The sequence below is a fragment of the Gigantopelta aegis genome, chromosome 4 (genome assembly GCF_016097555.1).
Source record: "Gigantopelta aegis isolate Gae_Host chromosome 4, Gae_host_genome, whole genome shotgun sequence".
Lineage (NCBI taxonomy): Eukaryota > Metazoa > Mollusca > Gastropoda > Neomphalida > Peltospiridae > Gigantopelta > Gigantopelta aegis.
The window spans coordinates 50,028,710-50,044,388 of record NC_054702.1 but is presented as its reverse complement, the minus strand read 5'-3'; the positions used below and the strand labels follow the sequence as shown (position 1 = coordinate 50,044,388).

The 15,679-nt window shown below is 37.7% G+C and overlaps 2 protein-coding genes across 2 annotated transcripts in view; one reads left to right on the top strand and one right to left on the bottom strand.

Annotated features, from left to right (window-relative positions):
• Nucleotides 1-7,790: 7,790 nt before the first annotated feature.
• LOC121370665 (LYR motif-containing protein 2-like) lies at nt 7,791-10,983 on the top strand. The gene is made up of 3 exons (XM_041496052.1): nt 7,791-7,865; nt 8,381-8,521; nt 10,624-10,983. Exons 1-3 carry the CDS (start codon nt 7,827-7,829, stop codon nt 10,699-10,701), a joined length of 258 nt encoding a protein of 85 aa, XP_041351986.1. The 5' UTR covers nt 7,791-7,826; the 3' UTR covers nt 10,702-10,983.
• Nucleotides 10,984-11,533: 550 nt separating this feature from the next.
• The window catches only part of LOC121370664, a 25,256-nt gene continuing 21,110 nt past the window's right edge, over nt 11,534-15,679 (bottom strand). The window contains exons 7-9 of the mRNA XM_041496051.1: nt 15,540-15,663; nt 14,550-14,975; nt 11,534-13,652 (exon numbers count right to left, since the gene is read on the bottom strand). Of these exons, the coding sequence (XP_041351985.1) occupies nt 12,784-13,652; nt 14,550-14,975; nt 15,540-15,663 (1,419 nt within the window). The 3' untranslated portion in view covers nt 11,534-12,783. The remainder of the gene's footprint in view (nt 13,653-14,549; nt 14,976-15,539; nt 15,664-15,679) is intronic.

Here is a 15,679-nt window from a genome sequence, read left to right as displayed (position 1 = left end):
ATCTCTCCATGTCGGTGGGCCCCATTGGGCTATTTCTCGTTCCAGCCAGTGCACTACGACTGGTATATCAAAGGCCGTGGGTTGTGCTATCTTGTCTGTGGGATGGTGCATGCATATGATGATGTAATGTCAAATGTTGCAGCACACGATTATCAACACGAATATTACACCAACATGAAGAAAAATATGTAAAGATGTACGAATTATAAATATTAATTACCTGTTTTATTTGTAGGTACATGCAGGGTTTCTTTTTTATACGAGACAAAAATATATTTAAAATTGTTACAAATATTGTTATTAGTTTTTGACGATGATTGTACTAATTTTTAACTTTTTGTCTTTTTTCATAGTCCTTCTCCTTTAGGCTATAAAAATTTGATCTTCTCTCTGGTTTCTTATCTAGGGAGCATATTTTGATTGGATAGACATTCTTTTCATAACGCCATGAATTATATATACTTTTCTTTTTAATTTCTTAATTTGTAATAAGTCTTTGTACCTTTTGGTTAGGTTAGGTTTGTCTATCGCTCTGCCCCCCCCCCCCCCCCCCCAACACACACACGCCGCTTCCTACGCCAGTGATACGTGTACGCTATAATATTTCCTCATATACTGTCCCATGACGGTCTAAGTGTACTGAATAAATTATCAAAGTTCCATGCAATTACCCAGAACCTAGCAGCACAAAGCCAGCGAGGTGAGATACCTTCACCAACATCAGCAATGCCAAGTTACGATTACCACCAGTTATTGTGGGATATAGTCGCGACCACAGTAACAGTTATAAAACACCCTTTGCATTTCATCATTATGGTGTAATTTCTTAAACATGTACATGAGGAAGTTTTCAACAAACTCCCCTACTGGGCCTGTCACTGGCAGACAGCTGTATCACCAATACTGGATACTGATAGCTTCATTGCTGTTGTACACTGTTGATTCAGAGTGGCGCACGAATACCAAGTCAACGTGCTTCCTATTAATGTTACGCGCTTGAATCAGATCCGTTACGATATATGTTGTAAATGAACTTTGTCCTAATTAGAATTAAGTTGTGAAAGGTCGATTTCTTGTTTTTCTTTAGAATTTAATTTAATTTCGACTAATCCTAATGAGAACGATCGGTGACGGCAATGGAATAATCAACTTGTCAAAATACGTAGTATTTTTCCATAATGCTGTATACATATTCTTATCTAGAGGGAGGGAGGTTTAGCTCAACATTAGACACTGGCGTGAAGAACGACGGGTAGTAGGATCAAAACCCGTCAGTGAACACTCAGGTTTTTCCAGTTGCAATCAGTTTTCCACGAATGATATATTAAAGGCCGTACTATGTTCTGTCCTGAAAAAGGTCCCATCTGGTGCATGTGCAGGACTTTTAGCATTGAGGGTCTACCCTGTGTCAATCCAAGTATATTTGGGGGGGGGGGGGGGGGGGGGAGAGACACATTTCTTGAGCAGGGGAGGGGTTTCGACCCCCGAAAAACTCCCCCTTTACATGCGCCTACCCGTTCTGCTAAACAATAACAAAAGCAATCATGTGGCAGCAGTCGGTTTCTCCTTCAATTCTCCTGGGCAAATATCACAATTGCCATATGATACAACCCTAATAGCTTCTGATTAAACAATGTACTGAGGCGTCGTCAAACATACTTTTCCCTTCATCTACGAGAATACTTCACGTGTACTTGGACAGCACTCGCGCGTAATGTCTTTTATATGGAATATGGAAACATCAGGGTAAACAAGTATTTGTAGAAAATAACTATTTAGTATAAATTTTGTATTCTTTGACATTTAATCTCTAATGAATAAACATATCAAGTTCTTGGTATTTTGTGACATTTAAGTCTGCCAACACAGCTCTGCGGTGTGTCATTAAATGAAAATGTTAACTCGGCTTTGGGAAAGGATTTAAACGATTATGTTACGTTAATGTCAAAAAGGAGTGTATTTCAGTGATAAAGTATTATCACAAATCAAAACTATAACTATAGTCCTTTTTTTTTTTTAAACAGGACTATAGTAATGTCTATTATTACCCCAGCTGGCACTCATAACCGGGGAAATAAAAATCATAATTTCTAACTGCGAAATTATTATACATCAGTGACATTATTGGGCGATGTGTGCGCCTACAAACCAACAACATTACACCTCTCTGTTTTTATGATTAATTTTTGTCATAAAATGTTACTTTATTATAAGTCTCTGTAGATTTTTTAAACACAATAAACATAACTTTGGTTTTTGAAATGATCTATGAGCCAATCACCCAGATGACACTCATGGTGTTGGTTCCCCCAACCCCCTTCAGTCCGGAGCCTTTCTATGCTGTGAACGTGACTAAAATACTAAGTTATAGCTAAAGCTCGTGACAAGAAGGAAGGAAGGAAGGAAATGTTTTATTTAACGACGCACTCAACACATTTTATTTACGGTTATATGGCGTCAGACATATGGTTATGGACCACACAGATTGAGATAGGAAACCCGCTGTCGCCACTTCATGGGCTACTCTTTTCGATTAGCAGCAAGGGATCGTTTATATGCACCATCCCACAGACAGGGTAGTACATACCACGGCCTTTGGTATACCAGTCGTGGTGCACTGGCTGGAACGAGAAATAGCCCAATGGGCTCGTGACAAAAGAACATTATGTCATTCGGGATATACATGTGTACCTGGTAACTCGTTTATAACGTATCTGGTTAAAACAGTCTCTTGCTTTGGTCTCCTCCCTAAAATATGTCCTGTATCCGCCCTTGATTTACTCAACCCCAGATAGTTGTGAAAATGTGGGAACTGGAGTGCGCACAATATTAAAAATAAATAGATCAAACACACATTATCATTACCTGTGAGTGTGTGTTAAAATTGGTCCAAGGAAATACTTAGTAGTTTTACTCAGTGTTTCCAAATAGTAGTAACGGAAAGTGGAGTAGGGCACACTCACACAACTACACAGATTAATAGAAGCATTTTACATTAGAGAATCATAATCATAGGAAAATGCCAGCAGCTGAGGGGGGAGGGGTGGGGTGGGGTGGGGGGGTGGGGGGTGGGGGGTAATGATTAAATCGCCTTTTAAATTGAGGATGACACGTATTCTGACCACTTCGGTTTTCAGAGTTGGTAGGGAATGCCCATTCCCACCCTCTCGCTTCCGATGCCTGCCCTAAGTTCAGTCAGCGATCGTTTCGCTAACGTTGGCGAACTATTTGATTGGTTCCCGACGTGGCCATTTGGTTTAACGTGAAGAGCTTAAAGTTACAGTCTCTGGTTACCATATTATAACATCATGTACAAATGTGAAATACAATCTCAAATACACTTTTAAAAAACTTTTGTGTGTTCGCTATGAACGGAGATCGTCAAAAGTATACGCTCGATTCGTCGGCTGTGCCGCCATTACTCGGCAAAGCACAAACGACAGTCAGTCTGTTGTCATTTTCAGTTAACACGTGCGTTTGCCGATGTCAAATTGTAGGGTTCGTCTCAAAAAATTAAATGAGAAATCTTGCGCTGTACGAAGAACGTTCGGTTGAGGATACGGTACTAGAGTTTTTCGTTAAAACCGGTTTGATCTTGACAACGCATTGTCGACAATCGTACCTTCCTATTTTAGAATTAATATTTTATAAAGTGTTAGTAGAACTTTCAAAGTTTAGTTTGTATACTAGTAATACATTGATCATGTATATTTTTTTTTAAATAAAATATACTAAAGTAGACAATGAACGTAATTATTAACACCCCCTTATATGTAATGCGTATGCCAACCGCCGGCCACTGTCGAAATTTCAAGGCAAACCCCCCACCGACCCCTGGGAAAGTGTTGTACCATACCTCTATGGATACAATTTTTTTTTTGAGATATGAGACGACCCCTCAATCAAGACAGCTAAATTTGTTCAAAATCACGCGAGAAGCTCAGCGCCTGCGCAAATCACGTAAAGTCCCATTCCTACTGGCGTCCCGCTAAACGAAGAAAAACAAAGCTGGCCATTGCGTTTGTAGTTGACCTAGATAATGTAGATAAGCGAGCATTTGCGAAACTATAGCGATGTGGTGGACCTTGTATGTACCAAACAGAACTGAATCATCTAATCTATATGCTTAAATAATAAAAAATATTCCAGGGACTGCAGCATTTAAAGCGGTCTAGTGGTCGTTTTTCCGTGTTGTTGATGTAGCGTTTAATAACATTTTAACAGTGCGTAAATCGAACCATACGATGAATTAAACTTTGACGGCACTTGAAGTGTTCTTGCATGATAGTGAAGTACGCAATAATTCAGAAAAACTGTATATTAAAATAAATCTATATTCCGTGTATTAAATCAACCTCTATGATGTAGGTTGACGGGTTTATATCATTCCAATAACATTTTGTTTTATATTTTCAGAAATGGTGAATGAACAGACGCAAGGCCCGCCATCGCATGTATAATCACCAAATATTACACTGTTGTAGACATATCAAGCTGAATACACCAGAAAGACATATTTTGTTAAAGACGCTGTTTTATTACAAACTGAATATCGATGTATAGTTCGTCCCATCTTCCTACCAAAATGTTTTTATTGTAAATATTTTTAGTTTGGTTTGCCGTAAAAAGAAAAGTAAAAGCGTTTTGGAAATAAAAACAAGTGGCACAAAAATAAATAACCTTAGTAAATTTCATAGTATGAAAAAAGGCGTTGCCTGTGGGAAGGACTATAGATGTTTAAAATTTTGTTCGTGACAACGGCTTGGTTATATGGGTTTTTTCAAAGATGGCTTTGTTCAAGTGGAAGTGCATGGTCTGACTTCTCCCTAATGTGTCTAGAAAGAGAAGTCACTTCTACCTGTTTTTTCTAGCCTTGCTTGAACCCTGGTGTATGGGTGGTAGTATGGTGGTATGGGTTTTTTTTTTTTTTAAAAGCATAATTATATACTCTATAATAATATATAATATGCAAGACCTTTTTAACAGTATTAATTTCGATTTCCATCCTTCTGACCGCTTCTCCCCTTTTTATTTGTACTTACTCGACACCACATTTCGCAAGGATCTTTTTGCACACAGGTCCAGTCGAATATTGAACCCATATCGTGCTAAATATTGCGTACAAAGATGGATTTCATAAATAAAACCGTAATGGAGGTCGCCATCTGTGTTACTTAACACAAACGTGGCTATATACACGGCGGCCGTTTATTAAGCCTTGGCTAATGAGGGCTGCTGGCTAATATTTTGAGAGAAAGACCACTGCGCCCCATTTAAGCTGCCCCGAGCGTAGTACGTGTTACATAGTACATTATACTGTTTACTGAAATTTAAGCAAAGTCCAGGATGCGCCTGTCATAGAGAGGAAACCCGCTACTGTTTTTCATTAGTAGCAAGGGCTCTTTTATATGCACCATCCCACAGACATGATAATACATACCACAGCCTTTGATATACCAGTCATGGTGCACTGGCTGGAACGAGAAATAGCCCAATGGGCTCACCGATGGGGATCGATCCCAAACCGATCGCGCATCAAGCGAGCGCTTTACCACTGGGCTATGTCCCGCCCAAACGTAACACATATTCATCTATAATCGACGTCCCAAACTGCGTTCGGCTAACGAAAACACACGAATACTATACTACATGTATAATATTCTATACTGGCGTTGGAAGCGAGGGGGGAGGGGGAGGGGGGCAAGGGTGGGCATGTGCCCTCCACTTTTCTTGATCTAGTAGCAGCAGCGATATTTATTATATAATATATGTGTGTGCCCCCTCCCCCCCCCCCCACACTCACTTTTTGGCACCTTCCTACGCCACTGTTCTATTTTTTTTTTCAGTTACGATATACGACATAAAATATATTTCAATCAATTAATTCAAAAATGTTAACAACGTGTATGTAAAACGAATCGATTCTAATAAACAAAAGTGTAACACCTTCCAGTAAACAGGAAAGCGTGTTAGTTTCTAATTGCGTTCAAGCATATGCGTTTGGAAAAACCTTTTCGCGCTTGCCTCAGAACTATGATCAGTTCCTTTAATAATGAACATATTTATATTAAAAAAAAACGAAACACATTACGTTCATAAAAATTGTATCATCACCAATCACTGCCAACACATGCAGCCCCTGTCAAGAGTACAGGTGTAGTCCTCAAACGTTTTCAGCAAAAGGTATTGCATAAGGATTGCATCCCATTTCATTTTTGTCACTGATGCGTCATATCATCAAATTGGCATCTACATGTTGGCCATAAAACATTTTGAAATACTTGAAAATTACCTTCAAGAAAGTACGCAACTTTTTGTAATTGGCCTTAATCCTACGGGACATTTGCAAATTCAAGAGCACCGAAACCAACCCTCGCTCACTACCGACCCTTATCGGGCTGCTTGTGCTCCATTACACATGGCAGCACGAGCAGCCCCCTCTCCCAGCCAATCCAAACCTTTTCCTATCCTGGACGAAGGAGTCGGCGAATGTTGACACCTGTCCCCATGACGTGCATGTGCTACAGCAGCTTGTTCTGAATGAGACCTGACCTAACAGGATTACTTTCTGTTGTTAACCTTTTATTTCTAACGTTGATTGATAAATCAATGGAACTGCTGTCATTGTCATAGCGTAGCCTAGTGGTAAAGTGTTCGCCTGATGCGCAGTCGATTTGGGATCGATCCCCATCGGTGGACCCATTGGGCTATTTCTAGTTCCAGCCAGTGCACCACGACTGGTATATCAAAGGCCGTGGTATGTGCTACCCTGTCTGTGAGATGGTGCATATAAAAGATCCCTTGCTGTTAATCGAAAAAAGTAGCCAATGAAGTGGCGACAGCGGATTTCCTCCCTCAATACCTGTGTAGTCCTAAACCATATGTTCAACGCCATATAACCGTAAATAAAATGTGCTGAGTGTGTCGTTATATAAAACATTCCACCTTCTTCAGTTTCGGTGAGCATAAGCATTCGGTCTAAAGCATATCAAAATTATAAACAGACAGTTGTTATCCCAATAGCTACCTTTTTATTAGTATTATTACGCTTCAAAGTAGCACTAAACTGGCTGCTGTGCAGCAAAGTTTACCGCACATGCGTTAAAAACTGTAGTATACATCAGCAGTAAATACTGTTAAGTATGTAAACCTATTTCGGTGAGTGAAACGTTTAGTGGTATAGCTTATAGCAAAAACTTTCTAACAAAAACTTTTCAGTGTTCTATCAAAACATATATGTTGTTCAACAAAACATGAACTAATAATAATTTATTAATTTTTTTAAGGCAAATTACAAAATGGATGTCTTCAAGAACCAATGTTAACAGACATTTTAGGAAAACAAATATAACAATTCTGAGTTCTAATAAATATATAAACAGATATCCAGAAAGATATTTATGTTAAAACATATAAGGACCATATATTTTTGGCAAGTATCTGTAGTTTTGCCAGCAGACACCATGACACTCATGTGACTTCAATAACTAGATAGCAGTATTGAAGTCTTTGTTAAAAAGTGTGCATATTCCATTGGGAACAACTCTGAAGTCATCAAAAATAATTCAGCAAAAGTAATTTCCCCTGAACATTTAACTTGCACTTGTGGCTTTATTTATGACAAATTTATCCTGTTGGTAATTTGCTAAATCAGTCACGTTATTTTAATGTTTATTTGTTTTAAAATATACTATTTTTATTTTTATAATACCAAGAACAGTGGTGAAAAAAAAAAGCTCTCCATATTAACTATCAATTACTTTTATCCAATCAAAAAGTCTTTACGGGGCGAGTCCAATGCAAATCTTTCTCGTTCTTCCTTAGAAATGTCGGCAGGGAAATTTCGGTCGATGAGTTTAAAACGGGTAAGTTTGGCTGTTATTATGGCACTTTATAATGACTTTAAATTAATTATTATAAAACTAAAACGGCATTCATTTTACTATTAAGATAAACTGTAACAAATTAACTTGAAAAAGTAATATCGGTCAATGCGATTTCGTAGAATGCCTAAGAAAGATAACTCTTTTGTGGTTGCATCTAAAGGACGGACGGCAATATACCTTTTTTGACAATCACACCGGGCTGAATTTACGAAGCCTGTTTTTCTTAAACGTAGGTCTTTAAGCATTGTAAACGTATGTAGTTATACGCGTGGAAGATTAAAACAAGCTTTGTAAATTCGACCTCTCAAGTTTTCGAAAGCGAATAATGTAATGAAGTTGGCATATTAAAAATGTTTTAAAAGCCAAAGTTATTAATATGTATTATATAAATATGTTGGAAAATGTATGCGTATATTTGAACATTTGAACAAGTTTATACCTGGAACAAGTTCAGAACGACCATGTATAGATTTTGCCCTGTATCTATTTGGCAGTTTATTCGACGGTCAGAGGTTTTAAAACTCTACAGAGATATTCTGAGAACTCTCAAACAGGTCTCCAACGAGGAATACCGCCAGGAACTGAAGAAATGGGCGAGACGCGATTTTGAAAATAGCAGACATCAAGATGACGAGGTCGGTCTACATTGGATAACAAAATATAGTCAGACCTCGTTACGGCCATATTCGTCCCTAGGTCGCTTTTTCGTTACCGTATATCAAAATAACGTAACAAAAAATACTAATTAATATTAACTGATGACTGGATAGCATTTAACTAATTAATGTATTGCAATTATTATTAAAAACAACAAATACACGTACATACATTAAATATGTTTTTTAAAAACATCATTAATTATATTAAACAAGGCATTAAATATCGTCAGTCTAATCATTGCTTGGTTACAGACATCTACGATTGGTACCTGTTTCGTTTACAAAATATCATGAAAATAGAAGATTTTATTGTTCGAAGTTAATCCTTTAATTGGTTAACTAAAGGCTTATTTGCAAAAGCAATACAGGTCTACAGATTTCGCAGACATCGGTAGCTCGGACAGCATGCGACACAGTCGGCTCACTACCAGATCAAGGATTCTAAGTGGCTGTGTGTGTACTGCCAACATGCTACTGTATCTGTGATTATGTAATGCCGTTGTAAAGAGTTGTTTTCAGACGTCTGATGCCCGTTTGTTCCTAATTTGCCCTGTCGGAGTTGGAAGGTGTGAATTCCGATGTAATGAACAGAATAACACTGATGTACGTTTGTTCCCGACAATTTGTGGTCGGATGGTGTAAATGTCGCCGTAACGACGGTCGTTGTAACGAGGTCCGACTGTAATAGCAAACAACAATTTTGTGGTTAATAAAGATGGGGTGGGGTGATTATACCTGCAGCTAGCTCTTCCATCCTTAGCATTAACGATAACTAATGATTTGAAACATGTATGGTTTTTCATTAGTGTCAGTGTCCCATCTAGTCTAAAAGATCTCCTGAAGTGGGCAGTAAAAAAGCAATAGCCAGTATCGTCCGTTGTCCTGTTTTGGTGAGGTTCCTGTTTCGGTGGTTGCGTCGTTTGTGCGCAACGTTACATACCTTTTGAATAGTTTTGACGAATATGACTTTTGCACGGGGAAAGTAAACATGTCTGTCATATTCACAAACATGTTCGTAAAAATAAAGTTAAAACGAGCAAAGAAAACAAGATTGAATTTTACCCACTCATAAACACGGCACAATTCTTAATACCTTTTTTCTATGATTTTCAAACACTGTAATTTGAAAGAAAACTTAATTTTAAAAACTATTTCTGCGTGTTCTCCGCTGTACTGGTATCTGGTTATTGAAGACACATGATTGTCACGGCGTCTGCTGGTAAAACTCTTTACAGTTACTTGCCAAAAATATATGGTACTTATATGTTTTAATATAAATATCTTTCTGGATATCTGTTTTTATATTTATTAAAACTCAGAATGCAGCTTATATTTTTAAACCAAACAATTTATCATTTTAACCATTCATTTGCTCAACTTATAACACGATTGCAAGACATCAAAATTATTATATTCGTTTTCCTAAAATGTTAACATTGGTTCTCGAGGACCCATTTTTTAATTTCCCTTAAAATCTTTAAAATATGTTTTTTTAAAATAAATTATTATAAGTGCATGTTTTATTGAACAACATACATGTTTTGATAAAACACTGAACAATTTTGTGTTGGAAAGTTTTTGCTGTAAGCTATTCCACTAAACGTATCACTCACCGAAACAAGTTTCGTAGCTGATATTTGGTACTACTGCACACAATCTGATTACAATTAGCTCTACTGGTCTACCACATGTAATAGTAATTAACTAGTGGAGATAATTTTAATTAGATTGTACTGCACATTACTTTAAAATACAAGCTTCGTTCAGTGACGTGACAGATATGCATTTAATTTTGTATTGAAAATATCTTGTCAATTATACTGACAAATGATGCATCAATTAAATCGAGTGTCTGTTTTCGGCTTTGAAAATAACGAGTTTTCTTTTTATTTAATAACATTTACCACACTTTGTTGTCTTATTGTGCATGTATGTTAACGGTTCTGGTGTTATTTGTATGGCCATATAAAGGTTTGACTACATTACAGTCTTATATTGGAGAGTTGAGACAACCACCCATCGCCACTCATTTTGATGCCAGTCTCCAACATATCACTGAAGTTGATTTTTTGTTTTAGGAAGCTATCAAGATGCTACTTACTAAGGGCAGAATGCAGCTGAAGGAACTAACACGAACTCTCCAACTGTCCAGGTAGATTTGAACATCTGATAGCTTTGACACTGTGTAAACAACAGACAATGTCTTGCACACAGAGACATTTCCTCCAACATTATTAAGTGAAGACAGGACGTTCCATTGAATGTATGCACTCGGGAGTTGCAAAGAGCCGGTACTGGGATACGAGGCAATACAACACCTAAAAGCCAAATACTTTACCATTGCTGTACCGAGTTCGCTTGCACGACTGATATAAAGTGTATGCAATGTATAGGTGTAATAAATAAAAAAACACGTAGTGTTTTGCATCTTAAAAATAGTGGATACTTGTTGTTGCTCCTTCATGGACCCGTTCATCGAGTCTGACCCCGGAGAGTCCAGGGCCCAAATTTATGAAACTATCTTAGCGCTACGGCATCGTAAAATCGACGTAGGGTATGGCATGAATCGTGGTGACGTCATAGCTTGCGACAGTTTTACGATATCCTAGCGCTAAGATAGCTTCGAAAATATGTAGCACTGTTTAATAAACGAAAAACAGCTGAACCTTTTCATAAATAACATGTAGTTTGGTGTTTCAAAAATGTTTATTCAGTAATATGTGCTTAGAGATCATGCTACATTAATATGGACTACAATGATCAAATGCATGGATGGATGTATTACATGTACAAGAAGGTACATATAAAAATAACCCGTTGTTAATCCAGTTGCAATTAGGACTTCCAGAAATTGTCACGGCAGAGTGCTGGGTTATATTACGCGTCACACACACAGTCAAAGACTGCCTGGAATGGATGTGTCTGAATATTGGCTGGATACATGCACGTTAATAGAGTTCCTAAATATAAATTAATAATAACATGTAGTTTGGTGTTTCAAAAATGTTTATTCAGTAATATGGATGTGTCTGAATATTGGCTGGATACATGCACGTTAATAGAGTTCCTAAAATAAAAAATAATAATAATAATAATAAATAAATCAGCAGAACCCCAACAGTTAAACAAATAAAGCAGAGTTCCTTCTGTGATTATTTCTGAAATACCCTGTAAAATACTAAATGCAGTTAATACTTTTTGTTTTGTTGTTCAACACGATCCCGATTATTAATGAGGTGTGTACAATTATTGACAACATGCTCATAAGTTTACAACGCATTTTGTGTTTTGCTGTCAACAGCCCCCCCCCCCCCCCCCCCCCCCCACACACACACACACAGACACAAACTTTCCTTCTAAAGTATGTTAAAAAGTTGATTTTACAGGCGCGTATGCAGTAGGGGGTCTGAACTATGGCGAGCGAAATTTTCGGGAGGTCGAGTCATGCTACCCAATGTACATTAACCCCTTACACCATCATATGTTTCTAGAGCTTTATTATAGTCGAGTTTAGCTAGTAGACAGTGGACGACGAAGCTTTCGCCACCACCTCGACCATTATGATAGAACAAAGTACCCCTGTTTGCACTGGCGTATTATATCTGTAACACGTGCAATGTTGTTGGTTTTCAGCTCTTGTATTTTGAGCATCCTTAGGTACATCCCTGGATATCAATCTCTCGGAATCTATTATTTATTCCTAGGAAACCTGCAGCATATCATCCAGTATAAAACAATCCTGCAGAATATCGTCAAGTATGTTACACGTGTGCTAAATCTCGTCTGAATAGTGTCAAATATGTTCTTAATACATTTACAAAATACCCGTATGTAGGTTTGTACTGACTATTGCAGTTCACAAATGAACAGTACTTCTTTGTAATGTTGTTTATCCAGCTAACAGTACTTCCGTGACTACATGCAATGAGGGTTCAAGCACATCTGCCTTGGATACAAAGTGACTCAGCCAGCGATTTTGCCCAACATGACATTGTGCAACGTGGGTTCTGGTTATAAACCGCAAATGCTAGCTCACGTCTACTTGTTCTGTCCACGGATTTGCCATATAGAAGATGGAATATGTGGTCAAAGATGGAAACTACCTAGTTCTAGTACTAATAATGTACTACTAATGAATTTCCGGTCCTCGAATAAATCTATTAATGCCAAAAAGCAAAGTTGAGCCATGACGATCAACCATAAATTATAACTTTGTATATCCCAGTGAATGATTGTCTTCATGAATGCACATCAACTGTTTTGGATTTCTGAGATTTACTTCTCTTTGAGTTCTTTGTATTTAGTTTTGATCTTTTTGTATTTAATTTTGGTTCTGAACTCCTTATTTTTGGTTTTGAGCTTCGTACACTTGGTTCTGAAGTTGATTTTGAACTTTCCTTTTGTTTGGAATTCATCGATCTTGTTTTTGGGCGCGTATTTGGTTTGATTCTCCTTGTATTTGAATTTTTATTTTGTCTCGAATTCTTTAATTTTAAAATCTTTCTTTGGTTTGATTTTCGTCTCGTATTTGTTTCTGAACTGCCACTCGTATTTCCGCCTGAATTTCCATTGGCATTGGTTCTAGACTTATTTCTCGTGTTTCTTTTTGAACCCGACATCTTTCTTTTTGATAACTCTTTTGTTTGCTTTCTGGAATTCTTAAATTTATTTCTTGTTCTATCATTTCTTTTCAGCAAACTTTTTTTACTCCTATTTTTATTTTGAACGTGAGTTATTCTTCCACTGTATTTCGAATGTTTCTTTTGTTTTTGTTGAGTCTGTCGTTGTCGCGGATATGGTTTGTTATTTTTCTTCATTTGACTTCCTCCTTTTGCACATGGGGTTATATCACAGTATTGCCATTTTGGGTTCTTTTTCGCTGTATAGCACCAAGGTCGTTTTCGGCGTTGTCCACTGGGGTTCCGGCAGTAATTGTGGTTTCCGAGTCCGTCCGAATCTTCTCCATTTTCGTTCTTGTTTTTCGGCTTCAACTTATGTTGGTGTGGATATTGGTCGCTCCATTTCTGACAAGTGATTCCATCTAGCGTGTGATCACGTTTACCTCGGTAGTCACGGCCATCCTTAAGAATCCCCTTTAGGCACTTTCCTGAAATAAATGAGTAAATAAATAAATAAGTGTCTTTCCTTTATTTTTATTTTATTTTTTTTTTACATAGAACAGACTTCATTATGATAATCTAATTATTATCAACCAAAGATTATAAACTCGTAAAATAAATAACTGATACACAACGTTATACGTTACTTACAACACCACTTATTACCCATTGGGCAACTATCCATAAGTTGAAGTTCAAGTTCTGTATTGCTTTAAGCTATACAACTTATAATGATATGTTTTCATTTACAAGTCTTAATTTCTAGTATTAAATTTAAATAGTCTGTTATTTCTTGTACATTCATCGGGGTATGAAAACAAAACAAAAACATCCGCAAACGTGAATGGGCAAAGCAATCCTGTATGAATAAAACAAATCATCTGAAAACATGCGTGAACGGCTTCGCTGATTCACAGTTTGCGGATGATTTTTTCTTCTTCATACCCCGATGAATGTAAAAGAAATAAGAGACAATCCTTAAATAATACGCTACGGTAATAAATAGAAAAATATCTTTTCAGTGGTTAGAAAAGTTCTCAACGCCACTGACATATCGGTGTTGAATGATATCGATTTAACCAAATCACAGGACGGTGTTAAGGAAACGTAATATATTAAAGTTGTGAGTCAAATGTTTGTAACACATGATTCTTATAACATATTTTTGAACCATATGGGAAAAAGACAATGGTATTACAAACTGCAGAATTTATTTCATACTATCGCATATCATACTTAGTTTACAAAATATCTAATACAACAGCCAAGTTTCGGTTAATATTTATACTGTTATATATTTTGGTCTGTCCTGAAATTGTAAGCAAACGATAGTGTACAGTAATGCAAAACAGGTTTTTAAAAGGCTTTAGACATCTACTACGTACGTTTTGCGCGTTTCTCGCATATAAATGGGTACGAGTGCGCTGGAAGTTGATTCTGCGAGCCAGCCCAGACGCCTTGCCACTTGAACGTCTTCCCGTCCGCACTTTTGGCGAGCACAGCCGTCGTGTACGATGCCGGCATCCCCGTGTCCCAGTTTGTGTACCTCATCGCCTTAGGCTTGGTCTTATCGCTCTTAAACCACACCATTGATCCGTTCACCAGCTTTCCACCAGTGCGCCATTTGCCGACATTTTTGTATTTCTGTCTGATGTATTTCTGAATGAACCTGTTCTCGGTTTTGCTGTCTATGGCCAGCAAGTGGCCGTGTTGCTGCTCACACTCCTTGTTGGCGGCCGAGAACTGACGCGGCGGCGTCTTGTGGAACTTATAGCAGCTCGACTGGTGCTTTACCCAACCCTTGGGACACGCTGTAAGTAAAACACGACTATGGTTAATCAGTACAAAGTTCTCTCTCAGCCAGTACCCAAAGACTGGTATATCAAACGTCGTGGTGTATTCTGTCATGTCTGGGGTAGGGGAAGTGTATATAAAAACTCTTGTGCCGCTAATGAAAAAAAAAAAATTGCAGGTTTGCCTTGAGGACCATGAGTCACTGCTTATCGGAAAGAGTAGCCTATGTGGCGGCAGCGGGTTTCCTCTAAAGAAATATGTCAGAATGACCATATGTTTGACGTCCAATAGCCGATGCTAAGATTAAAATGAATGTGCTCTAGAGGCGTCGTTAAATAAAACAAACTTTACTTTATTATCATTAATCTTTAGCGGTGTCGCTAAATAAAACAGTTTACTTTTACATGTCCAGAGACAACTTCTTAAACAGTAACCCTCCATTTTAGGTGGATGAGTGGATAATAAATGAAAAGATGGATAGATGGTTGATGGATCAATGGACATGCTAATGAATTCACGCATGCATGAATGGATGGATAGATGTATGGATGGACGGCTAACAAATTACAATGACGACTCACACGAAAGTCGGCTGTCTTCTTTCTGGTTGCAGTGATACATCTCTCTGAGCTGGGCCATGTCAATGGTGCTCAGTCCCAGCCGCTGTCCTATCTTCAAACCCAACTTCTTGCCTATGCCTATCACCTACAAGATAATAATT

Coding starts and splice junctions, on each gene's coding strand:
- LOC121370665 (XM_041496052.1), top strand. CDS start 7,827: ATGTCGGCAGGGAAATTTCGGTCGATGAGTTTAAAACGG. Junction 7,866..8,380: donor GGTCGATGAGTTTAAAACGG/GTAAGTTTGGCT, acceptor TCTATTTGGCAG/TTTATTCGACGGTCAGAGGT. Junction 8,522..10,623: donor GCAGACATCAAGATGACGAG/GTCGGTCTACAT, acceptor TTTTTGTTTTAG/GAAGCTATCAAGATGCTACT.